This window comes from Lichenostomus cassidix, chromosome 29 (assembly GCF_008360975.1).
Source record: "Lichenostomus cassidix isolate B80296 chromosome 29, HeHo_3.0, whole genome shotgun sequence".
Lineage (NCBI taxonomy): Eukaryota > Metazoa > Chordata > Aves > Passeriformes > Meliphagidae > Lichenostomus > Lichenostomus cassidix.
Window position 1 is genome coordinate 1,414,090 of NC_139509.1, and position 25,451 is coordinate 1,439,540.

At 58.9% G+C, this 25,451-nt stretch overlaps 1 protein-coding gene and 1 long non-coding RNA gene across 6 annotated transcripts in view; both read right to left on the bottom strand.

Annotated features, from left to right (window-relative positions):
- The window catches only part of HDAC7 (histone deacetylase 7), a 70,582-nt gene that overhangs the window by 25,827 nt on the left and 19,304 nt on the right, over nt 1–25,451 (bottom strand). The window contains exon 1 of one of the 5 annotated variants that reach the window (XM_085041174.1): nt 22,989–23,137. The exons of 3 other annotated variants lie outside the window; for them this stretch is intronic. Coding sequence is in view for 1 of the 2 variants with exons in the window: in XM_085041167.1 (XP_084897293.1) it covers nt 15,751–15,853 (103 nt within the window). In the remaining variant the exon portion in view is untranslated. Of the gene's footprint in view, nt 1–15,750; nt 16,229–22,988; nt 23,138–25,451 lie in introns of those variants that run through there. One more of the 5 variants, XM_085041167.1, reaches the window with a different exon arrangement.
- LOC146425812 (uncharacterized) lies at nt 14,485–15,740 on the bottom strand. The gene is made up of 2 exons (XR_014846372.1): nt 15,608–15,740; nt 14,485–15,565 (listed from the first exon to the last, which is right to left on the bottom strand). It is a non-coding gene; the product is annotated as an uncharacterized LOC146425812 (long non-coding RNA).

Genomic DNA, 25,451 nt, shown 5'->3' on the forward strand with positions numbered 1-25,451 from the left:
TTCCCTGCAGCAAACACCCCACGGGAGCTGCTGCTCCTCTCCTCGAGGGGTTCCTGTGTGACCCCAAAGCTCAAACACCGCCCGGAGCCGCAGGCAGGGACAGACGGGGACACAGGCAGGGACAGATGGGGACACAGGCAGGGACAGATGGGGACACAGACAGCACCTCCAGGCAGGCAAACCCCTCGGCTCTGCCCGAGCTGGAGCATCCCGATGTCCTCCAGCAGCTCCATCTCTCTCTCCAGCTCCCAGCAATCCCATCCCAAAATTCAGCATCACCGCGCGGGTCTCCTTTGGAGAGCTCCGGCCTCGCTCCAGGTGGGATAAACCCTCCGTTCTCCCGGCAGGACGATGTCAGAGGAGGCCGAGCGCTCCCGGGAAGCCGCGGGGCTGTTCCCGCAGCGGCTCCGGTGACATCAGCTCGGGAGGACGCGGAAAGGGAAGCAGAGCAATCCAACGATTGCAGAAGCTCTCCTCAGTTACCCAAGAGGGGGAAAACGCTCCCAACCGGTTTGGACGGAGGGTTCGGCAGCACCTCCCGCCCCACGGAGCGGTCCGGGACCCGGGAGATGCTCCGGGATTCGGGAGATGATCCGGTAGATGATCCGGGATCCGGTAGATGACCCGGGAGATGCTCCGGGATCCGGTAGATGCTCCGGTACCCGGCCCAACCCCAGCGGCTGGCGCCACCAGCACCGATTTATTCTTTTAATTGCTACGTTCCAGAGCCCAGCTTGACTCACAACCCCCCGGGGAAGGCTCAGCGCTGCCCGAAGAGGCTTCGTGCTCCATCTGGAAGCGCTGGGACAAAAAACTGGATTCACACACAATACCCAGTCCCGGCAAGAGGCTACTCAAGGCGATCTGCCCGTTAATTAGAGCCTCCCGGAGAGCCGCAGGGAGGGAAATCCCTTTGGTAAACGCTGGTCAAGCTCCAGGGCTGGGCTGGAGGGCAGGAAAGAAAAGTTAAGAAAAAAACCTCCAGGCCCAGGACAAGCAGAAGGAGCTGGGAGAAGCATGGGCAGCCCCAGCTCTACAAAGGGCATCCCAGAGGAAAATTAAATTCCTTGGAGTGCTCAACCAGCACCAGCCAGGGTTCACCCCAAAGCTGACCCTCGGGTGTCTGGAAGGAGCCACCGAGGGCAGACCTGGGGCTCAGGGTGAGAGTTATTTCTGTCACGGGGAAGAAGCCGCAGCGTTTTCAGTTTCCTGCGTCAACACTTCCCCACGGGCCCGGCAGGCGCTGCTTCCCCTCCCTGGCTGCTCGGGGAGAAGCTGGGAAAGCTCAGTTGGGAAGCTGGGAGAGGCTCAGGTGTCAAATCCTCAATGCAAAGGAGGATGAAACCTGCCCGGAGCCGAGGAGCCACACCCTGGGGACAGCAGTGACAGCCAGCCCGGGACAAACCTGGGTCGGTGGTGGTGTTTGCAGGCAGCTGGGGGGAGATGTTGGGAAGAGCCCCGCAGTGCTGGAGCCGCAAAATTCCATCCGGGATGGAGAAGCAGCAGGAAAAGCACCAGGCGGGATTTCTGGTGTGAAGTGAAAGGCGTGAAGAAAAGCCAGGAGGAGCTGGAGTCGCGAAGAGCTGGAGAAGCCTTGGAGGAGGCTGAGGCTCCGGGATTGAGGGTGCAGTGGGTGTGTGAGCTCCACACGCATGGAGCAACACTGCCCTGAGGGTTTAACCCAGAAAGAGGAGCTGATCCTGCTGCCGAGCCGCTCGGAAATGCGGGAAATGGAGAAGGAATCAGCGGAGATTTTTGGGAAACTTTGATTTTTGGGAGATTTTGATTTTTGGGAGATTTGAGCCCGGTGAGACCAGGGCAGCAGCAATAAGACACCGAGGAAAGTTGGGGATTGAACTCTCAGAACCTCTCAGGATCAGAGCTGAGAGGATTCAGCAAAATCCCCCACACACGAGACCCTCAAAGCTCACCTGGCACCCAAACAAGTGGTGTCTAAACCACCTAAACCCCATGGACCCTGCTCTGGGTGGGAGATGCTCCAGGCTCCTCTCACACAAACCCACCTCCACCAGGTCCCCGTGCCTGCAGGGACACTGCCCACCCTCCTGGGACACTCACCCACGGTTGGCATCGCGTCCCTCGGGGTCCTGAGTGCCCACCGAGGCCGTGGGAAGAGCAGCGCCGGGAGCTCCCGATGCCACCACGCCCTTGCAGTTCTCACAGGCAGCTTCGAGCCTTGGCAAAGCCCTGGCTGGCAGCCGGCCCCATCAGGCTAATTACGCGCAATTAAGGCAGAGCGGGCATCCCTCCCTCCCCCCCCCCGCCCCTCTGGGGGATATTTTGCTTTGAGACAAAATAAACACGGAGGTTTTGCGTGGGCTCGGGCAGGTGCCGGCAGCGGGCAGCGGCAGGTGGAAATGCCAAGGAAATTCGGGGGAAGCCAAGGAAAATCAGCGTCCAGCCGCAATTCCTGCCCTCCTCCTGCTGCCTGGGATGTCCATTCCAACCCCCTCGGACAGGAGGAGAGCACCAGACCCTCTCCTCTTTGCAAACAGGAGCAGGGAATAGGATATGCCACAATAAAACCTGATTTTAAAAACACGGGGAAAAGCTTCCACCGCCAGCCTAAAGTGGTTCTTTCATCGCAGCAGCTCCTCCAGCATCATTTCCATCGCCCTGGCACTGCCGGACACCTCCTGTCAGCAGCGATATCCGGGAGCTCCCAGTGTTCCTGGCAGGTTTTCCGGGCTGGCCCTGATGCTGGGATTTGTCAGAAAGCTCCGGAGCAGCTTTCCCGGGAGTCCCGGGAGTGCGTGATGGGGACCACGCACGGCTGGTGCTCTCAATTAGGACAAAACAGCCACGCTCCGTCCCCACCCTTGTGGGAGAAAAGAAAAAACCAAGAGTGATCCTTAAAGCTTTCTGCTTCCCTGCGGAAAAATCGGCTGGAGCTGTCCCAGGGCAGACAGCGCCAGCACATGTGAGAGCTGGATTTGGACTCTCGTGGCTGTCCCAGGATGATCCCTGCTCAGCGGGGATCCAGCTCAGCCACAGATGGGCATTTCCCAGTTTGGCTCTTCACAACTCCCCAGTAAAACTGGGAAAGCTGTGCCTCTCAAACCCCCGGAGGTGTCACAGGCACCTCGGAGAGGTGTGGCTGCGCCCCGAACAAGAGCTTCGCTTCAGCTCTTTGGGGTTTTACTGGTGCTAAAGGGATTTAGCCAGAACCAATTAAGATCATTTCCCGTCTTAATTAATTCTACTTTCGCTTCCTGGCGCGTGGGAGCTCAGCCCGGCCGCAGCAGCAGGAGCTGTGCGAAAACACGGGAGGGACTTCGCAGCCATCAGAGCCCTGTCCGCACTAGAAACACCCCAAAAAAGCCAGAAATCCCTTTCGCGGCTGTATTTCTCCATCACAAAGCGAGAGGTGACCTTCCCTTCCCTCCTCCCACCGCCGGAGGAGCTTCCAGGAGCGGCGATCGTGACTCTTGCACAACAAATCCCCTCCTCTCCCTTCCCTTTGAGGCGAAAAGGAAGAAGGCTGGAAACATCCTTCCTGTGCCTCGCAGCGGACAATGCGCTGGAAATAGCCCGGGAGGAGCAGGAGAGGCCGCGGGAGCCTCGCTGTCCTGCTTTCCGGCCATTGTCCGGCTATTGTCCGGCTGGGACAAACCCGGGCAGCTGCAGCCCCGGACAGCAGAGCCAAAAAAATTCTCTTTTCCCCAAAGGAGGAGCCCCGAATCCCAAATCTGCTGCCCCCCAGGCTCCACCTTCACCTGGGACCCCACCCAAGGCCAGGTTCAATCCGAAATCCGAGTTCACCGGGGAATCAGGGATTTCCCGACACCACAAAACCCAAAACCGGAGGGGTTTTCCACCGCGGAGAAAAGCTCAGGACACCCAGACGGCAGAAGTTGCTTTCTCCGGACGCAGCCCTGAGGGTGAAACAGCCCCAGGGGAGAGGTTCCGCCCTAAATCCCGATTTTCTCCCGCGGATGGGAGGTGCGGCGCTCGGGCTGCTCCAGCTGTCGTCAGCAGCTGGAAAAGCCTGCAAGGACCCACGCGAGGCTGACGGCAGCTGAGCAGAGCCGCTCAGAGGCGCGGATCGGTCCCCAAATTTGGGATTGCCGCCCGAGTCGGTGCCAGTTTGGGTAGTTTTGGTGTTCGCCGCCCGTTTCGGAGGGGTTTGGGAGGGCAGGTTGTGGCTTGCGGCGCTTCTGCAGGATCCAGGTGGTGTCAGAAACTGTTTTTCTTAAAAAAAACCTCAAAACGGTACATGTTTTAAAGGTCTGAGGTGCTTTTGGAGCCTGAGAGAGCTGGGATTTCGCAGTGGCATCACCTGGATGAACACGTCAGACCCACAAACCCTTCAGGAGGGAAACAGGGGGTGTCAGAAACTGTTTTTCTTCTTAAAAAAAACCCCAAAACCGTACATGTTTTTAAGGTCTGAGGTGCTTTTAGAGCCTGAGAGAACTGGGATTTTGCAGTGGCATCACCTGGATGACCACGCCAGACCCACAAGCCCTTCAGGAGGGGAACGGGTGGTGTCAGAAACCGTTTTTCTTTAAAAAAACCTCCAAAATCATACATTTTTTAAAGGTCTGAGGTGCTTTTAGAGCCTGAGAGAGCTGGGATTTCAGCAGTGGCATCACCTGGATGAACACATCACACCCACAAACCCTTCTGCAGGATCCAGGTGGTGTCAGAAACCGTTTTTCTTTTAAAAAAACCCCAAAACATACATATTTTAAAGGTCTGAGGCGCTTTTAGAGCCTGACAGAGCTGGGATTTCAGGAGCGGCATCACCTGGATGAACACGTCAGACCTACAAACCCTTCTGCAGGATCGAGGTGGTGTCAGAAACCGTTTTTCTTTAAAAAAAACCCCAAAACCATACATATTTTAAAGGTCTGAGGTGCTTTTAGAGCCTGAGAGAGCTGGGATTTCAGCAGTGGCATCACCTGGATGAACACGTCAGACCTACAAACCCTTCAGGAGGGAAACGAGTGGTGTCAGAAAGCGTTTTTCTTTGAAAAAAACTCCAAAACCATACATATTTTTAAGGTCTGAGGTGATTTTAGAGCCTGAGAGAGCTGGGATTTCAGGAGTGGCATCACCTGGATGAACACGTCAGACCCACAAGCCCTTCAGGAAGGAAACAGGGGGTGTCAGAAACTGTTTTTCTTAAAAAAAACCCTCAAAACCGTACATGTTTTTAAGGTCTGAGGTGCTTTTAGAGCCTGAGAGAGCTGGGATTTCAGGAGCGGCATCACCTGGATGAACACGTCAGACCCACAAACCCTTCAGGAGGGAAACGGGAGGAAGAGGAGGATGGACGAAGCCAGATGTCCCTTCTCCTGCCACCACCCCCGAGTCCCCCCAGAGCTCCCAGCGCCGCTCCCCAAACATTCCCAAGCTCATTTTTCTGCCCTGCTGACGGGTTAAAAATAGCAACCAGCAGTATTATTGTCCCGCAAGCAAATATAGAAAGATCACATCCTCCCTGCTGAAAAACGACCCAGCAGGGACCTCCTCGAGCACAGAGCGCAGCTCTATTTCGGGAGAGGGGAACTTGGGAAGTCAGAGCAGAATCCTGAAATTCGTGATGCTGACGCACTGCAGCGTTAAACATCCATGGAAAACTCGCTTTTCCCCTCCTCTCCCGGCTTCTCCGGGGTTTTGTTCGGGTTTCCAGGCTCGAGGAGGGTGCTCAGGCTCGCACGGCACTCCCAGCGAGGAGAGCGCTGCCCGGTGCTGCCCTGGAGGATGGGAAAGGCTCTGATCCGGTTTGGGAGTGGTCTTGTCACCGCTGTCCCCTCTTAACGCTCCCCCAGGTCCCCAGGTAGCGCTGCAGGAGGAAAATCCCATCCCTGCTCTGCTTCCCAAAGCTCCGAGGAGTTGGAGCATTCCTGTTCCTAAAGCAGCTCACAGGGTTCTCCCTGAAGGGAAGAGCAGGGCAGGAGGGACCCTGAGCCTCCCTGTCCCCTTCCCAGCTCCTGTCCCCTGTTCCTGTCCTCCTGTCCCCCTTCCCTGCTCCTGTCCCCATTCCCCTGCTCCTGTCCCCTTTCCCCTGCTCCTGTCACTTCCCTGCTCCTGTCCCCTGCTGCTCTCCCCCTTCCCCTGGTCCTGTCCCCTTCCCATGCTCCTGTTCCCATTCCCATGCTCCTGTCCCCTTTCCCCTGCTCCTCTCCCCTGTTCCTGTCCCCATTCCCCTGTTCCTGTCCCCTGCTCCTGTCCCCTGCTCCTGTCCCCTTCCCAGCTCCTGTCCCCATTCCCCTGTTCCTGTCCCCTTCCTGCTTCTGTCCCCTCCCCTGCTCCTATCCCTCTCCCCTGCTCCTGTCCCCTACTCCTGTCCCATTCCCCTACTCCTGTCCCATTCCCCTGCTCCTGTCCCCTGCTCCTGTCACCCTTCCCTGCTCCTGTCCCCATTCCCTGCTCCTATCCCTCTCCCCTGCTCCTGTCCCCTGCTCCTGTCATCCTTCCCTGCTCCTGTCACCCTTCCCTCCTCCTGTCCCCTGCTCCTGTCCCCTTCCCTGCTCCTGTCCCCATTCCCTCCTCCTGTCCCCTACCCTGCTGGCTCCGGAGGGAGGTGGGGCTCAGCCTGAACCTCATTTTTGGAAAGGGAAGATTTCCACGCAAGATTTCCCAGCCTCCCCGTGAGTGTTTGTGCTCAACGCACGGCGCTGCTCCCACCCAGCTGGGATCCAGCCCCAGCTCCAGCCTCATTCCTCAGAAAACCCCACAGGAGAGGAGAGGAATGCAGCAGGGAGGGTCACATCCAGCTCCGGGCGGGAATCCTGGCTGCTGCGAAGGAGGGGAAAACCCAGGGGTGAGGGGATGTCTGTCTGTCCCTGGGGATGTCTGTCCGTCCCTGGGGATGGGTGAGATGTGGGGCTGAAACACCAGGACCCCAAATCCCAAACCTAGCCGGTTCTGCAGGCTTTGAACCCCAACACTGACCCCAACACTGACCCCAAAACTGCCCCACAGCACCCCAAGGACCACTCCCCTCCCAAACCAAACCTGAGGCTTCCAGCCCGGGGCAGGGGCAGCTCCGGAGGGCCTGGGAGGAGGCTGGGGTGGAGAGGTCACTCCACCATCCCGAACATCTGCCCCGTTCCCGCCGAGCCCGTCAATCCCTGGAGCACAACGCGCTGCACCCCCTCCCCTCCCCTTCCCCCAAAACAAAACCCACACCCAGAAACAGAAGGGAATCGGGCAGGAAAAACCCGACAGTAACTCCACAACAATTCCAGGCGGTTCCATTCCCAGGAGGAAACTGCTCTGCCCTCTCCCACATCCCCCTCTCGTCCGGAGCCCCTCGGTGATTCCCGGGCCAGCCCCCGGGGCCATTCCCTCCTTTCATTCCGTGCACATCCCAGCTGGCATTTCAACCCCCCAGCCGGTGCCAGATTTCTCTCTGCTGAGCCAATGCACTTGGAAATACATGACGACTTCAGCAGATTAATTGGAAACGCAGCCTGGGTGTTGCAATCCCAGGAATGACTCCAATTTCAGGAACAAATGTTTTCATAGAATCATGGAATATTCGGAGTGGGATGGGACCCACCAGGATCATCCAGTCCAACCCCTGGCCCTGCACAGACACCCCAAAAATCCCACTCTGTGCTCAGCAGTGTTGTCCAAAAACCCCTTGAGAATTTGGCACAACTTCACCAGTTTGCTGAAGGTTTCCAGCCAAACTGGGACAGACTCCACTCACACCTGGGATTATTTTTTTAATGTGGTGCATTTCAATTAAAATCCGTCTCAAGGAGATTTAAGACACGCCACAGAAGAAGAGGCCAGGAGAACAATTTTAGCTTGCTCTCTAAATCTGCTCTTAAAACCTCACTGGTTTTGAGCACCCCAGGGCTCCTCTCAGCCCCTCCACAAAATCAGACCCAAACTCTTCCCCCAAAATCCTGCAAACCCACCAGGCCTGGGAGAAGGATGATGATGAAGGGTTCCCTAGATGGAAACTGTAGGATTTAGGAAACCATCCCTGTGCTTCCATATTTTCCACCCTTCCACAGCAAAACCTCTCCCATTCCAGGGCTTTCAGCATCCCTCTGTCCCTTCTCCCCTCATCCCTGTTTGCTGCCAACCTCTGCAGCCATTGCAACCCTGATGATCTCCGAGAACTTCTCCAACCTTAACAATTCCATGATTCTCCTCTTGCTGCCAAAACTGAAAAGCATTTTCGTGCCCAACAGCTGCACAGCAGCTTCCCTGCTGCCGAAGCCCAGGGTGATAAGGGAAGGAGAAAAGCTGGTCTCTCCACCCTCAGAGCCCTGGCAGGGAGCTCTGCCCCGAAATCCTGCTGCCAGATCTCCTGCAACCCAACAAAAACTGGGAAAGGACCTGTGGCTGCTGCTGGAGGGGGAAATAGGGAGCTGTGAGGGTCGGTGGCACCGAGGAGAGGGGCTCTGGAGGGGCTGTGGTGGTTCTCCAGCTCCCTGTGGCTGCTGAGGACACAGTGCCATCCATCCCTGGGTGAATCCCTGCTTTGGCAGAGCTGGAGAAACCCCCAGGGTGAGCGGCGAGGTCTGAAGTGAGGAGCAATCACAGCCCCGTGGAGACCACGATTCCAGCGAGATAAAAACACATTTGGGATCTTCCCAGAGAAATCAGCTCCTGGCTGCACCTCCTCTCCCAGCTGTTTGGCCTCCCCTCTCAGCCCAGCCCTGCCAGAGCTGCAGGCTGAGCCAGGAGCAGGACAGGCTGCACAAACTCTCCCCCCTGCCCCACTCTGGGCTCCAATCCACCGACCCAGCCCCAAACCCAACTCCCTTCTCAGCCTTTGCCTCACCGAGCTCTTTTTTCCCTGCACGAAAGCCACAATTCCCAGGCAGAGCTTTGGGGTGTGATTCCTCCTCCCTGCCATGAAGTCAACGTCAGTCAGAGTGTTCCTGCCGTTAACTTGGATAATCTGACAAATAAACCCACCAGGTTCTGTAATGAGATGCCACTTTGGGAGCTCTGCTCATCCCAGAGATCTTTCTTTGCGGTGTCCCCATCCCCACGACTGGGATTTCCATGGGATGATCCGAAAAGGGACCAGCATGGAAATGGGAATTTCTGAGCTGGACTGTCGGGGTTAGACTGGCTGGTCAGCGGGAGAGCTCCGGCCAAGCCTCATCTCTCATTCCCAGGGTCAGGAATGTGCAAGAGCCGCTGCGAAGGGATGACCACAGAAGCCACGTGGACAGAGGGAATGTGGAGGGGTTTTACAAGGATCTGCTCCAGCCTCCCCCTCCAAGCCAGGAGGAGCAGGGAGGACATGGGATTTGTGCAGATCCAGCACACGCCCCAGCTCCAGCCGGGCTGAGCCCACAAATCCTTCTGCAAGTTGCTCTGTCCCACCTCCAGATGTGCCAGCACCCCGTCCTACACCCTGCGCCCCTCCCAGGCACACCCTGCGCCCTCTCGGCTCTGCTGGCACAGCGTCCCAGACACGGCCGCGTGGGGCTGGGCGGGTTTGGGATGTGCTGGAGCCCACATTTCCCCCATGCCAGCACCCAGCTCCCCCCAGCCAAGCCCCATCCCTCATCCCATCCAGCCCAGCCCCAGCTGGGACAGAACCTCCACCCCGGCTGGAGTGACTAAGCCAGCCAGACACCCCGAGAATCCAAAGTCCCACCACGGCAAAAACAATCCGAACCCTCCCAGCTCCCCGCTCCTGACGGATCTTTCAAGGGCTCGTCATCGGCACCGACACAAACCCACACCTCAGAGCACAAACAGCGAGGCAGCCAACGAACGCGGCAGGAACCGCAAACGAGACTCGAGGAGCTCCGGCCAGAAGACTCCAGACGTTTCTCCAAGGACTCCCTGTGATTCGACACGAGCCCTGATGAGATGTGGCGTCCCCGGGATGGATGAGGCTGATGCACAAACCGCGAGTCAACCCCTGCCTCCGACACGTCCTGCTCTGCTCCAGCAGCCGAGCTCGAGTCTCGCCTGCCCAACCAGCCAGCCTGGGCTTCACCATCACCTCTCCCTCCTTTTTGGGGCTTTGAGCCTTTCTGAGCCGCTGCCCTTTCTGAAGCGAGGAGTGCGGCGCTGACGCTGCACAAAAAGCATCAGAGTCATGAGTCCTCACTCCCACCTGATGTCCCATTTCCTCACTCCCACCTGGTGCTTTTTGGCACCACCCAAAAGCACGGACTCGGCGGAGGATCAGTCCTGCAGGGATTTTGGAGAGCTCCGGCACAGCCCCACAGCGCTGCCTGGGCAAGGTCAGCATCACCTCTCTCCTGACAGAGCTGCTCGAGGAATTCTCCCCCCAGAGCAGGAGGATGCTCGGAGCACCTCTGAGAGCTGCAGGCTCTGAGAGCTCCCTCTGTGCTCTCTCCCTGAGCATCCCCTGATTTTGGGGCACCACAGAGCCCTGCAGGGGTCCAGTGAGTGTCTAAGGCCCTCCTGGCCCAGCTGTGCCCTGCAGGGGGAACAGGCACGGCTGCTGGTGCTCAGTGTCCCTATAAGTGCTCAGTGTCCCTAGAGGTGCTCAGTGTCCCTACAGGTTCCCAGTGTCTCTACAGGTTCTCGGTGTCCCTACAGGTGCCCAGTGTCCCTACAGGCGCTTGGTGTCCAGTGCCCAGTGTCCCTATGGCTGCCTGGTGTCCCTACAGGTGCTTGGTGTCCCTACAGGTGCTCGGTGTCCCTACAGGTGCTCGGTGTCCCTACAGGCACTCATTGTCCCTATAGATGCTCAGTGTCCCTATAGGCACTTGGTGTCCCTACAGGTGCCCAGTGTCCCTATGGCTGCCTGGTGTCCCTACAGGTGCTCGGTGTCCCTACAGGTGCTTGGTGTCCCTACAGGCGCTTGGTGTCCAGTGCCCAGTGTCCCTACAGGTGCTCGGTGTCCCTACAGACACTCCTTGTCCCTACAGACACTCCTTGTCCCTATAGGCGCTCGGTGTCCCTACAGGTGCCCAGTGTCCCTACAGGCACTCGCTGTCCCTACAGACACTCGTCCCTACAGGCGCTGGCTGTCCCTACAGGTGCCCGACTGGCTGTCTGCCTTGCCGGCTGTTTGTCCCCGGGCTGTGTCTGCACACAGCCTTATCTGGAGGGGAGGGCGTGTGGCTCCTGCACACCCACAGTTATCTCCAGGGACGTTGGGCTTCTTGTGGGCAACAGGGTAGGGGGAGCTCAGCCACAGCTTGGCACCTGAGGGCTGTCCCTGCTCCAGCTCAGAGGACAATTCACTCAGTCCTTCCCAATGTCCATCTAACGTGGCCAGAGCCTGCTCCAGCTCAGAGGGGACAATCACTCAGCTCTTCCCAATGTCCATCTAACGTGGCCAGAGCCTGCTCCAGCTCAGAGGGAGAATTCACTCAGCTCCTCCCAATGTCCATTTAACACAGCCAGAGCCTGCTCCAGCTCAGAGGGGACAATTCTCTCAGCTCTTCCCAATGTCCATCTAACATGGCCAGAGAGTCCAGAAAGCTCTCCCACAGCTCCTGCTCTCCCCTCGCCCTGGGCTCACCGGGAATTCCTGCTCTGCAGAGCTCCTGGGACAGCAGAGCTGGTGTGCTCCCAGCCTCAGCTCCAACCCTCATCGCCTGTGAGCTCAGCGAGCTCAGCTCTGTGGGAAACCTTGGCTTTGGAAAGGCTGAGCTCCCAGTGATGCAACTCGGGAGACTTTTGTCATCCCCGGTTGTTTCCAAGGGGATGAGGTGGACGAACCAGCCTGGGTTAGGAACTGACCCTCCACGCCGTCACCCCACCTCCCCTCCTCCCTTCCCCTCCCTCCCCCACGGCCCCAGGCCCTTTGCTCACACGGTTCCTGCAATTCCTGGCCCCGGGCTTCGAGGCTTCCGCCACCATCTGGGCTCCATTTAGGGGAGCTGATGTTTTTCACAGGGCTGTAATCTAAACTTTGGGATTGAGTTTACATCTCGCATACCAGCGTCTCACCGCCGGGGCTGGCCACGCAACGGGGGCTGGCGGCTGCCAGCTCCGTGCCGGCGGCTGGGGACACCTGGGAATGTCAGCGCAGGGATCTCGGATCAGGGATTCACCCACAAACCACCTCTGGATCCAGCCAGGCGCTGCGAGTGGGTGCGAGGCAGGAGAGCCCGACAAGCAGGGAATCAGCTCTGATGGGAGACAAAGCCCGACATCAGCGTGATCCATCTCCAGCAGCAGGAAATTCCCCAGCTCTGGAGCTGGAGATGCAAGCAGAGGAAGGGGAAAGCAATCTGGGAGCAGGGGTGCAGAGTGGCAGGTCCAACTCTGCTTGTGCTCAAAGCCCAGCATGACAGAGCCACCCCAGGGCCCAGCGAGGCTCCTGACCCAGCTCTGGTGCCAACCAGAGCACCCCAACCCTGACCCCAAACCCACCTGCCCTCGACTCATCCTCGCCAGCCTTCCTCGCTGGCTGCAAGGTGGGCAGAGCCGCCGGCAGTGTCCAGAGGCAGCCAAGGTGGCTCAGTCCCAGCAATCCACGAGGCTCAGCCAAACCCAAAAAATAATGTTTTCATACTTCGACTTTTCAGGCAGGATTTAGTCATTTGTGGACACGAGGCCTTGGCAGGGCTGAGCCGCCTCTGCTCACCTACCCCAGCCTGCGGCTGCTTGCGGCGGCAGAGCTTTGGGAGGAGAGGGAAGCTCTGTGGTTTCATCCAGGTGAATTATTCCTGCTCCCTTTACAGAGCAGCTGATGGGGAAGGCGGGATTCAGCATCTGTGCACAGCTGGGGATGGATCCACGCAGGAGATGAGCTCCACAGCTCCACAAGTGCTGCCTGGACAAACCCAGCAGGACTTTTGCCCCGTCCAACCAACGGCTAAAAAAATGATTTGAGGGTGGAAAAGCCAAGCCCTGGCTGGGCACACTCGTGGTAAAAGGCAGAGTGGCTGAGAGCTGCTCTGCCATACAAGAAAAGCAGGTTCCAGCCCAGCCTTGTGCAGGCTGTTGGCTCAGCCCAGCATGGGACACACAGAGCTGCCCAGAACAGGCAGGAGGAGGGAAGGGGTGATGGATCCAGGATTTTGGGGACTGTTGGGGTGTCCCTCAGGAACCCTCTGTGCCCAGGGTGCAACCTGAGCTCTGCTCAGCTCCTCACCTTGGTGTCAAATTAAAAATTTCCCAGGCATGAGCCCAAGGCTTTATCTGCTGTCCCCTCCCTTCTCCCACATTTCTGTTATAAAACCAACTAAGGGCACTTATCTGCAAATCCTGCCTCTTAAACCAGCAAAGCCACACCACAGCTCCTCAGAGCCACACTGTCCCACAGCCCAGGGGATGCCAGGAGCTCACCCCACAAACCCTGGCTGCCTTCAGAGCTCATCCACCACGAGGATCCCACCACAATGTGGGTCCCACCATAATGTGGGTCCCACCATGAGGAGAATCCCACTGTGACCAGGATCCCACCATGACCAGGATCCCACAGTGACCAGGATCCCACCACGACCAGGATCCCACCACAGCGAGGATTCCACCACGATGAGAATCCCACCATGACCAGGATTCCACGATGAGAATCCCACCATCACCACGATCCCAGCACAACCAGAATCCCACCACAGAGAGGATTCCACCATGATGAGAATCCCACCATGACCAGAATTCTACCACAACCAGGTCCCACCACAACCAGGATCCCATCACAACCAGGATCCCACCACAACGAGGATCCCACCATGATGAGAATCCCACCATGACCAGAATTCTACCACTACCAGGATCCCACCATGACCAGGATCCCACCACGACCAGGATCCCACCACGACCAGAATCCCACCATAACCAGAATCCCACCAAAACCAGGATCCCACCACAACCAGGATCCCACCACAACCAGGATCCCACCACAACCAGAATCCCACCACAACCAGGATCCCACCACGACCAGAATTCCACCATAACCAGAATCCCACCACGACCAGAATCCCACCACGACCAGGATCCCACCACAACCAGGATCCCACCACCACCAGCATCCCACCGTGACCAGGACCCCACCACAACCAGGATCCCATCACAACCAGAATCCCACCATGACCAGAATCCTACCACAACCAGGATCCCACCACGACCAGGATCCCACCACAACCAGGATCCCACCACAGTGAGGACTCCACCATGATGAGAATCCCACCATGACCAGGATCCCACCACAACCAGAATTCCACCAAAACCAGGATCCCACCATGACCAGAATCCCACCAAAAACAGGATCCCACCACCACCAGCATCCCACCAGGATGTGGCTCCCACCACGACACTTCTGCATTTTCTCCCGGCGACCAAACCACCCAAAACATCCACGAGGCCATAACAACCAAGTGAATCCAATCTTTACGGAAAAGGGATTCATTCCAGAGTGGAGCTTCATAACCAAGCGTGGGATAAAGCTCAGAAAGGACAACCCTGGGATCAGCAGCACAAACCCAGCAGGGCTGGCCACCGGCAGGAACAGCCTTCCAAGGAGCCTCCATGCCCTCCAGGCACTCCAGCAGAAGTTGCACAGCTGTCCCGACTGGGGAACGACAGATAAGGCTCAAGTGATTCATTCAGTGCAAACCTTTATTTGCTCTTGCTTACCCAGAGGAGCCAGCAGCTGCTAATGCTGAGCTGGGCCGGCTCCCAGGAGCAGACAAAGGCTGCAAAAAATGGCTTTAAGGAGGAACTGACTGCTCAGAAAGCAATCCTAGAAGAGGGGGTTAGAAAGAGGGAGTGCAGCGCGGCGCGGGAGGAAGAGGAAGCCAGAGAGCACCTAAAAATAAATTTTGAAAAAAAAGCAGCGAGGCGCAGGACAAAGGGCCTCGCTGGCACGTGATCGTTCCCCGCAGCGTAGGCAGGATGCGAGCTCGGAACACAACACTCCCTCCCCAGCAACCCCACCTACAGAGCCTCCCAGCTCAGCCAGAGCCCTCAGAATTTGAGACAGCACCTTCCACACCCAGGATGGGGGTTTTTTCCCATCCTATAAATCCCCCAGGTGAAGGATCCTGTCTGTGCCTCAAGCCTGGCATGCTGGGCATGACCCATTCCAGGGTGGAAATCCTCCTGATCTGGAGGGTTTTGTGTCTGGAGTCAGACACAATACGAAAATGTTAAAGGAATTGAAATTAATTCACTCAGGATCGGTTTTTTCCCATCCCATAGATCCCCCAGGTGCAGGATCCAGTGTGTGCCCCAAGCCTGCCATGCTGGGCATGATTTCCGGGGTGGAAATCCTCCTCACCTGGAGGTTTTTTGTGTCTGGAGTCAGACACAATATGAAAATGTTAAAGGAATTGAAGTCTGGGAAATGAGGCTCCTCCCAAAAAGCACCCTCAAAATTAGCCAAAGTCCTGCCGAAGCACCACCCATGGGTTCCCCTGCGTCCAGCCAGGCAGTGCCTTCCCCAGCTCTGAGCAGAGCTGGTCGGCAGCTCGAGTTTGCTCTGAAACAGCCAAAAAATGCACATGACAAAGGAGCCAGTCCTGTGTCTGCTGGTGCAGCGGGACTGACGCTGTCCCTCCCCTCCTGCGGCTCCAAGGCTGCTCAAAGCCCCCGAGCTGGGACCCTCGCCCAGGACATCAACCCTCAGCGCTCTGAGCCTGCCCTGGTGGGCTGTGCCCACCCTGGTGGTGGCTGTGCCCACCTTGGTGGTGGCTGTGCCCACCCTGGTGCTGGCTGTGCCCACCGGACACCGGCAGGAGCTCCATCCCCGGCCCAGCAGCAAACCCAGAGCTCCCTCTCCGTGCATCCCCAAGGATATTCCCCGCCCAGCTTCCCCCAGCCCCACCGGGGAAGGAGAAAACCCCCAGGGAGGGCAGAGGCACTTACAGGATGGGCTGAACATCACCAGCGCGGTGGAGATCTCCAACCCCAGCGCAGCGCCCTGAGAACATCCAGCGAGTTCCGCTCCCGGGAAGCCGCGGCTCCTCATCCCACGTTCACTTCTGCTTCATCCCTGCCGCCCACCCGGCCCTGGGCGCAGCGGGGAGAGCATCCGAGCCGTGCCGAGCTGGGTCAGACGCGACGGAGGCCACGGAGGAGAGTCTCAGAACTGAGTCATCCCGTCGCGGAGCGGCTCTGGCTCCGCCGGGAACGCAGCGGCTCCGGCAGCGATTATTCCACAGCCGCACACGCGTGGGTCGCTCAGAGCCCACGGCTCTGCTGCTGCCCGGCTGGGCTGTGCCCACAGCAGCCTCTCGGAGCCACGCCGGGCCGGCAGGAGCCCTGCATGGCACTCGCCACTCGCTGGTCCTCACGCCGCGGTCCCTGAGCTCATGACTGAGTAACGCCGGCGAGCCAAGAATAGAGACCTTGAAGTGAAACCTCCGGGGATTGGCAGCTATTTCGGGCGCGCTCAGCCGCCGGGGCTGCGTGACATAAGAGGATATAAAAGAGGAAACTGTGCACAACAACTCTCACCTCACCGAGAGAGACTCGGGCAGCAGCAGGTAGGGCTGCTGGGAGCGCCTGTGGGGCGAGGAGGAGGCTGTGACAGTCCCCAAGGCCACCTCCATCCCCATCCGACCCCAAAGCACGGCGTGTCTGCAGCACCGCGACCCCGAGCGGGCAGTGCCGACCCCAAAAGACCCCGAGCATCGCCAGGCTGAGCCCACCAGGAAGTGCAGAGCTGCAGCCCGGTGTGGCCACGGCTTCCCCGCGCTGGGCTGCAGCCAAACCCCAGCACAAACCACCTCCTGCTGCCCACACCGAGCCCAGCCTGCTGCCGCAGGTTCAGCCTGCCCAGGCACCTCTGCGGAGCAGGAATTGCAGAGATCCTGCTGTGGCCAAAGGAGCCTCAAAGGGAGCCGACAGGACCGAGGCACCCCAAAGCCCAAATCCCAAACACCAGCTCTGCCCGAGCAGACCTCACAGCTCCTGGCTGTGCTCACCCTGGAAGGAAGGAAGGGCTGGGATTGCACCCAGCCACCAGATGTGGGGAGGAACGGTCTGGTCCTGGTTAACAACCGACGCTCAGATTAACGCAGGCAAATCGAAATGGCGATTCTGGGAGCGGGTTTGATTTGAGCCCATAGATACCGAGAAAACAAACACACCAGCCGCAGTTTCTGGAGATCCAAACTCAGCACCTGAAACCAGCCCCTGCCAGCTCACAGCGTGTCCATCCTGTCAGCAGCTGCATTTGAATACTCGTGATGCCAGCGTGCTCTGCCAGCTCACTCCCATCCCAGAAATGTGCTTTCTCCCGGGTTTTTTGTCAGGAGTAAGTCACCGGCAGAGTGACACAGAGTCTAGAGTGCTAATTAGGGAGAAATTCCTCCCCGGGAGGGTGGGGAGGCCCTGGAATGGATTTCCCAAAGAAGCTGTGGCTCCCTGGAATGTCCAAGGCCAGGCTGGACAGAGCTTGGAGCAGCCTGGGACAGTGGGAGGTGTCCCTGCCATGGCAGGAGGTGACACTGGATGGGCTTTAAGGCACCTCCCAGCCTAATCCATCCCACAATTCTATGAAATAACAGAATTCCCCAAACAGCTTCGCCTGCTCTGAAAACATCCTCCAAAACTCAGGGAACACAACACCTCCAATTCCAGCCTCACCCAGACAGCGACAGCCAGCTGAGGCCTTTCAGCTAAACCCAGCTTGCAAAAACTGAATAACCATCACAAGCCTCGGATCTGCTTCGTGCGCAGTTCCATTATCCCAGCGCTGCTGTCCCCGTGCCAGCAGGTGACAGGGACCCAGACAAACCCAGCAGCATGGCAGGGACTGTCCCTTGGCATGGGGACACTCGCTGGGACACTGCCACCTCCGCTCTGCATCCACCCCTGCAGCGAGGGGTTGGTGGAGCCTTGGAGGAGGGAAAAGGGTGAGGTGGGGATGATGCTGAGATCAGCAGGAGGCAGGAGAGGAGCCCAGGAGAAGATCCTGCATCCAGGAGCTCCGTGGTGCCACCAGCCTGTGACATCCACGTGCCACGGCCCCAGGAGCAGGACAGAGAGTCCAGAGGAACAGGAGTGACACACAGGTGACAGGAAGGATGCAGCAAAACCCGTGAGTGAGAAAGGCAAGGGACTAAGGAGGGAGCAGGGGGACAGTCCCACCTCTGTGGTGACATTCCCACCCTGCAGCCACTGAAGACAACCTGAAAGAGTTGCTGGAGGCACCTGGATGGAGCAAAAAGGCCGAGGCAGGAGCAGAAAACACAATTTTCACGTGGAAGTTGCACCCCCGGGCTACGTGTGAGAGTTACCATCAGTGCACCGAGCCCTGGGCAAACCTGGAGGATTTACATAAGCCTCGAAGTTCAGGAAAGCACGAAGGAAGGGAGAAATCGAGAGAGCAATCCTGGCTTTGTCTCCAGCACTGCAAGGAAGTTCTCCACATTTTCTGTGCTGCCCAAGGCTCCCCTTACGCAACAGCGGCTTTTGAAAAAGCAGCCTCAGCATCAACAGTTTTCCTCTGCCTTGCGTAAGAGATCCTCCTTCCACCAGAGATCCTCCTTCCACCAGAGATCCTCCTTCCACCAGAGATCCTCCTTCCCTGGGAGGTCCTCCCTCCCTGCAGGCTGGAGAACATCCCCAGAAAAACGATCCAGCGCCACGTCCTGACTCCTTCCCGCAGCATCCTCCCCGGATTCCTCCTCCCTGGGGCTGAAATCCGAGGCAATTCCAGGACTTCAGGATGCTCCAGAGGTTCCTTGGAGATGCTGCTTTCTTTCAGAGCAGCAAGTGAAGCAGGGGAGGACGCAGGGAAGCAGTGACAGAATCTGCAGTGCTAATTAGGGAGAAATTAGGAGAAGATGTTCTGGGTTCCTGTGGCTAGCACAGGTCTTTCCCATGAGAACTTTCTCCAAACAAAGATAAAGTTTGGATGTTATTGAAATAGCGTCTCGAGATTTGGACAGTTCAGGCCTGGCCAGTCGGGCCTAGGGGGAGGTTTCTGACTGACCAATCTGGGTGACCTCTGAAAAGTCTATAGAAGTTGGAATCAAAATAATAAATCTCGCTTTTCTTGCCACACTGAGAACCCGGGTCCTTTCTCCGCTAGCGGCTCAACAGCGACAGGTTCCCACCGCTGATGGGGACACCCCACACACGTAAAAATTCTCTCCACCAAGGGAAATGAGGCTTTCCTGAGCCACCCCCAGTTCCCAGCTCTTCCCCCAGCTCCTGCACCTCTGTCCTGCTGCTCCCTGCCTTCGGTGTCACCTTTCCAGCACAGAGCGTGCCGACGCTCAGCGGGGTTTGTTTTGCTCTGGTGTGAGCTGTGTTTTGATCCAGCAGCCCTGTGGAGGAGCCAATCCTCCTGCTGGCACCGTTCCTGCTCCTGGACACCATCGTGGGACAGAGCCTGATGGATGTGGGCGACAGGGCTGGTTTGTCACCGTGCTGAGGGGCAGGGCAGCCAGACCCCGAGGAAAACCCCACAAACACCATCCTGATCCTTCCACCAGCACACTGAGGCAGCTGGGCTTGAACACGGAGAGGCTGAAATTTTAGGTTTTGGGGAGACAAATCCAAAAGCAGGCTGGATGTGTGCAGGAGTCCAATGGGACAGACAGCCACTGCCTCCCTCCAGCCCTTCTGTGGGGCCAGGACCTCCAAGGAGACCAACCCTGAGGATGTCCCCTCCCTGCTGGAGGGTGACAGCGTGGCACTGACTCAAGGCTCTTTCCTCAGCATCCTCAGACGTTGCCCAAGAGGCACCGCGGTGACAAGGACGTGTGACACCCACAGCTCTGCCACCTCATCGGCGCTGAGCCGCCTTGGCACCAATTCCCCCTCCGAGGTGAGTCTGGGAAATCTCCAAACCCAGTCCAACGGGCGCTTGGGCTCCGTTTGCTATTTATAGTGTGACAAGTGGCTGGGACAGTGCCACCCAGGCCTCCTGGCTCTGCCCAAACTCCAACCCCAGCGGCCGAATGCGCTCGGCGCTGCCGGAATTCAGCGCATTCATTCAGAGTTAGCAACTGCTGCTATATCGGGAAGGCAGTTTCGAGGCAGGACAGAGCTCTCCAAGACACAGAGAGAAAACAAATCTCTCTTCTGCATTCAGCAGGCCAGCGCTGCTCTCCTAAATTTCCTCGGCTTGGCTGAACAAAACCCGTTTTTTTGCTGCTGAAAAGTGAACGTTTACCAGCACTGCACACCCCTGAACTCTGGACAGCCCGTCAAAAGCTTCGTGACACCATCAAACGGCAAATGTGTCAATTCAGACCTTCTCTGAGCGACAGAATTGTCCCTAAGGTACCCCAAGCCCAGCCCTGCCCCTCGGGAAAGACACCTGAGCAGAGCAGCCGGTCCGAGGAGGTGGCGTGGGGTGACCAGAAACAAACCCTGCGTGTGAAGACACCACCAACAAAGGCAGGAAAACATCCCCAGGCTGCGGGGCTGCTCCCAGCAGGGCTTGCCGAGGTATTTTTAGGGCAACCAGAGCCGCAGGGAAGGACCGGCCGTGCCAGGCGGTCACCGGGGGATGCCCGAGGGTGACACGAGCCCACTGGGGACGGGCAGGGCACTCTGCTCTGCCTTTCTGTCCCCTCGGCAGCTCGGCAGGGACACGCCAGTCAGCAGGGAAGCTGTTAATGGGGAGCCGGCAGAGCCTGAACGGGACGGATGCATTCCTGCCCTCGGGGAGCATAGCAGGGCAATGAGACACAGACACCGGCAAGGACTCAGCTCAGCTCCAGCCTGACTCACCTCCCTCCTGCGCTGTCCCAGAGAGCAGCGACGGGGCTGGATGGAGATCAAAAGGCAATAAATCAGATCAGAACAACCCGGGTTTGATGTCTGAACCAGAGATGGAAGAGGAGATTCGCCACCTCCCCTGCCGGAGTCGGGCAGCGGGGCAGAAGGAGCTGCCTCGTTTCGGAGCGTTGCCAACACACTTGTTTGTTTTTTCCCCTCCTCAAGGTCCCAGCTGTTAAATCCATGATTGCAGGATTTCCCAGACTCGCTGAAAAAGCACGTATGCCATTGTGTCCCACTCCTGGAACAGGAAAAAGCCTGAAAATCTGAGCCGCAGACTCCAAACATACAAGGTCTCCTTACAACTGATGTTTTCAAACCTCATTTTTCTTTCAACAGCTTCTAAATGGTTCAGAGTTTTGCAGCACTGCCTTTTCAGCTTCCCCAGAATTGTTCCTATCCCAGCGTCCCACGGTGGGGGAAAATTTTGGCTTCAAGCATCCCAAAGCCATCGATGTGGCCACTCGCACCTCCAGAGCCTCAGAGGACTTTGAGCCACCAGCCTGCAGCCCCTGATGGAACCTGGGTTTTGACTCCAATCCCCTGCCAGCCAAGCGTGAGCACAAAACCAGAGCCACTCCTGCTGCAGCCACCTGAATTCCCCAAATCTGAACACAAATCCAGGCCCACAGCCTCGGGAGGACAGCGAGTTTCTCTCTCTGCTGCTCCACGGTGTGGCATGGAAACGCCTCTGCCCCATCCGAGGCGCCCAGGACAGCAGGCAGCGCCCAGCCAAAGCCTCTCCCTGCCCCGGGGAGGTTCCCAATGAAGCCATTTAATAACTGCAGGAGACACTCCCATTACCTGTCCGCGCTCACCTCCATCCCTGCTGCGCTGCCCAAACTCACACCGGGACCAGCCCTGACCCCGGGACCTGTCCCTTCCCAAAGGACACATCTGAAGGGCTCAGCACCCTGCTCAGGACAGGTGTCACCTCCCTGCCACCCCACCCGCTCCCTGCCGAGCTTCCAGCCCCACTGCGAGAGCCTCTGCTGCCATTTTCACTCTCCCACTTCCTGCTCACATCAGGCAGCGAGTAGGAAGTGCTGAAATCCTCCGACCCTCGCTGCAAACCAGGAAGCGCCGGAGATCTCCTGAGAAAGGCTGAGATTTCAGGCTGGAACCCTCTGAATCCCTGAAACATCTGGTCAGAGGCATCGCATCCGGACCCTCGGAGCAGAGCCCACAACCCCCCATCCTCCCCGAGCTCCGTCTGCTGGAACAAATCCGGGCCAGGACCACTCACAGCTCGTCCTGTCGGGAAAACGCAGAATCCAAACCCTCCGGCCACTGGCTTCCCTCGCTCTCCCCGAGTGACACCTCAGCTCTGCTGCTAGAACCGAGTCCAGCACATCCCACACCTCCTCCGCAGGAGTCTCCCAACATCCCATTACTCAGCAAAGCCTCGTAACACCTCCAGACCACAGATAACACCTTTACCGTGGAAAAAAAGGGTGTGGGAAGCTGCTTTCTGGGATTGCCAGCGCAGGGCAAACCTTGGCCGGCGCACAGATTTGCGGGCTGAGCCGGCTCGTGGCGCTGCCCGACGGATCCAGGGTGTTTGGGGCATCCGCAGCTCTTTTCTCCACGAGGTATTTGGGGGGACAGAGGTGTCTCTGCAGCAAACAGACCGAGGAGGGCGAACCCAGCGGCGCTGCTGCTGCTCTGCCCTGTCAGCCCCGCTCCCTGCAGGCGCCGCCGGCCTTCCGAAGGGAAAGGCAACGGGATTAGCACAAAAACATTCCAGCAAACCACAGGCTCGGCTTTGCCACATCTGAGCACTGGCTCTCCAAGGCAGCCGCGGGTCTCCGTGGACCCGGTGAGTCTGGGACTGGTGAGGCTGAACTCTCTCCCTCAGCTCGGGCAGCTTGTCCAGGCTGAGCCCCACAGGCTCACGCACCCATTCCACGGGACACGAGCTTCTCCGGGCTGGATCAGCTGCTCGGCGAGTCGCCATCCCCCGGTGCTCGCCCTGGCACCGGCACAGCACCTCCGGTACCGGGGGTGACAGCCCTGCCAGCGGCTGTCCCTCGATGCGGGGTCACCGACACCCCAGCCAGCCCCGGCTGGAGCTTCAACACCCTCGGCACGGACGCCCCGCGTCAGCCCACCGCGCTCCCCGCTCCTAGTGCAGCCCTCGAGAGGAGCCTGCCAGCCCGGGGGGCTGCAACACCCGGGGAGGGGGCGACAGGAGCCCCTCGGAGGGGCGGCTGCTCCCTCCTGCGGGGAACGGAGCCGTGCCGGGACCCGGGGAAGGGACAGGGACCCTCCAACCCCCGGGGGTCACACACCCGCGACTGCCCCCGGCCGCGGTGGAGCGGCCGCCCCCCGGTGTCCCCGTGTCCCCTCGTCCCGGTGCCTACCTCGGGCTGGCGGCGGCGACCGAGGCGCTGCAGGAGCGTCCTTGGGCGGGGGCGGCGGAGCGGGGGTGGCCCCGGCCGGGCCGCGCGGGGACTCCGCGGGCTTGGGCTCCACCTGCGCCGCCGCTCCGGAACCGGGCGGGCCCGGGCGGGCGGAGCGGGGCGGCCCCGGCGGGAGCTGCGGGCGGTGCCGCTCCGCCCCCGGGACGGGCCGGGACCGGACGGGCCGGGGGCGGGCGGCGCGTTACGGGACACGGAGCGGCGAGTGGCAGCGGCTGGAGAGACCCGGGCAGCGGGAATGAGTGCTGCTCGCTGGATGCCAAACGTGACCCCGAGCGCTCCGTCCCGGGTGATGGCGGAGCCACCAAAGGGCTGGGGAAGGAGCGGCAGAACGGCCGAATCTGGGGAGAGCTCCGTGCAGAGAGTGGTTCCACCTGGCACCTGCCGGTTCCCGGTGTCCTGCTCCCTGCCCGGGATCCTCCATCGCCCGGGGCACCGGGATGGGGCAGTGCCACTGCACCGGGGCGAGAAGGGCTGAGCCAGGGGCAGGGGAGAGGGAGAATCCCGCGGGATGAGGTGAGGATAGAGGGAGAATCCTGCGGGATGAGCACAGGACAGTGGGGACATCCCTCGGGATCAGCACAGGACAGCGGGAACATCCCACGGGATGAGCACAGGACAGCGGGAAGATCCCACGGGATGAGCACAGGACAGAGGGAACATCCCATGGGATGAGGTGAGGACAGCGGGAACATCCTGGTGGATGAGCTGAGCACAGGACGGAGGGAACATCCCCCGGGATGAGCACAGGACAGAGGGAATATCCCATGGGATGAGCACAGGACAGCGGGATGAGCACCGGACAGCAGGAACATCCCCTGGGATGAGGATAGGACAGAGGGAACATCCCGCGGGATGAGCTGAGCACAGGACGGAGGGAACGTCCCTCGGGATGAGCACCGGACAGTGGGAACATCCCCGGGGATGAGCACAGGACAGCGGGAACATCCCGCAGGATGAGCAGTGGACAGAGGGAACATCCCCTGGGATGAGTACAGGACAGCGGGATGAGCACAGGACAGCGGGATGAGCACAGAACAGAGGGAGCATCCCCCGGGATGAGATGAGGACAGAGGGAACATCCCCCGGGATGAGCACAGGACAGCGGGATGAGCACAAGACGGAGGGAACATCCCCCGGGATGAGATGAAGACAGCAGGAATATCCCCCGGGATGAGGTGAGGACAGCGGGATGAGCACAGGACAGAGGGAACATCCCCTGGGATGAGCACAGGACAGCAGAAACATCCCTTGGGATGAGGTGAGGACAGCAGGAGCATCCCTCGGGATGACCACAGGACAGCGGGATGAGCACCGGACAGAGGGAACATCCCATGGGATAGGGTGAGGACAGTGGGAACATCCCCCGGGATGAGCACAGGACAGCGGGATGAGCACAGGACAGCGGGATGAGCACAGAACAGAGGGAGCATCCCGCGGGATGAGCACAGGAAAGCAGGAGCATCCCCCGGGATGAGCACAGGACAGCGGGAACATCCCCCGGGATGAGCACAGGACAGCGGGAACATCCCCCGGGATGAGCTGTGGACAGAGGGAACATCCCCACGCAGTGACCGGCGGAACAGAGCACCACAAAGCAAGAAACGGAACCACAAAGCAAGAAACGGAACCAAGCTCAGAGCCAAAGCAGTGCCTGTGCTCAGGCGCTTCCAATCCTGTCCCAAAGCCCAGCGAGACCCCGAGGTTCCCTCGCTGCCAGCGGGGGAGCAGACAGCTGCCTGGCCGCGGCTCCTCGGCGAGGGAACAGCTGCTTTTCCAGGAAATCCAGAGCGCGGGGGATTCTCCAACCACTGAATTACACTTCTCTTTTCCAAGGAAGAAATCAGTTCGGACTCAGAGCGAAGCCCTGCCCGGTGCCGGGGTGAGGAGGAGCTGCTCAGCTGCAGCCGCGGCGTCTCTGGGGTCAGCGGGTGCAGCGAGGCGAACACCGAAACGCGGGTGGGCAGGGATGTGCTTTTGCTGAGTTATTTTGCTCGCTTTTATGATACCAAAACAGCTCCGGGGAGTTACACACCGAGCCCAGCGGCCGGGGACATTCGTAACCCCGCTTGCAGAGAGGTTATTTTTGGCACCCTCTGAAGCTAGGAGGTTTCACAGCGCATCTCACTCACCTCTGGGGTTTTCTCTTTCCCTTTCATTTATGCCCCTTGTCTTCAAGACCAGCCTTTCCTTCCCTTTCATTTCCAAAACCCGCTCGATCCGCAGTGAAACTCGGCAAAAGTTCACCCGAGGAGAGGCACAACCCTCAAGCAGCACCTGACAGTTCAGCCCAGAAGTTTTTAGTAATTCAGAATTACAGAGGTTGCACTTTATGCCTCTCTGATTTGGAAAAATAACGCCAGAAGTCTCAGCCCTGGTCCTTTCAGAGCCCCAACAACACCCAAA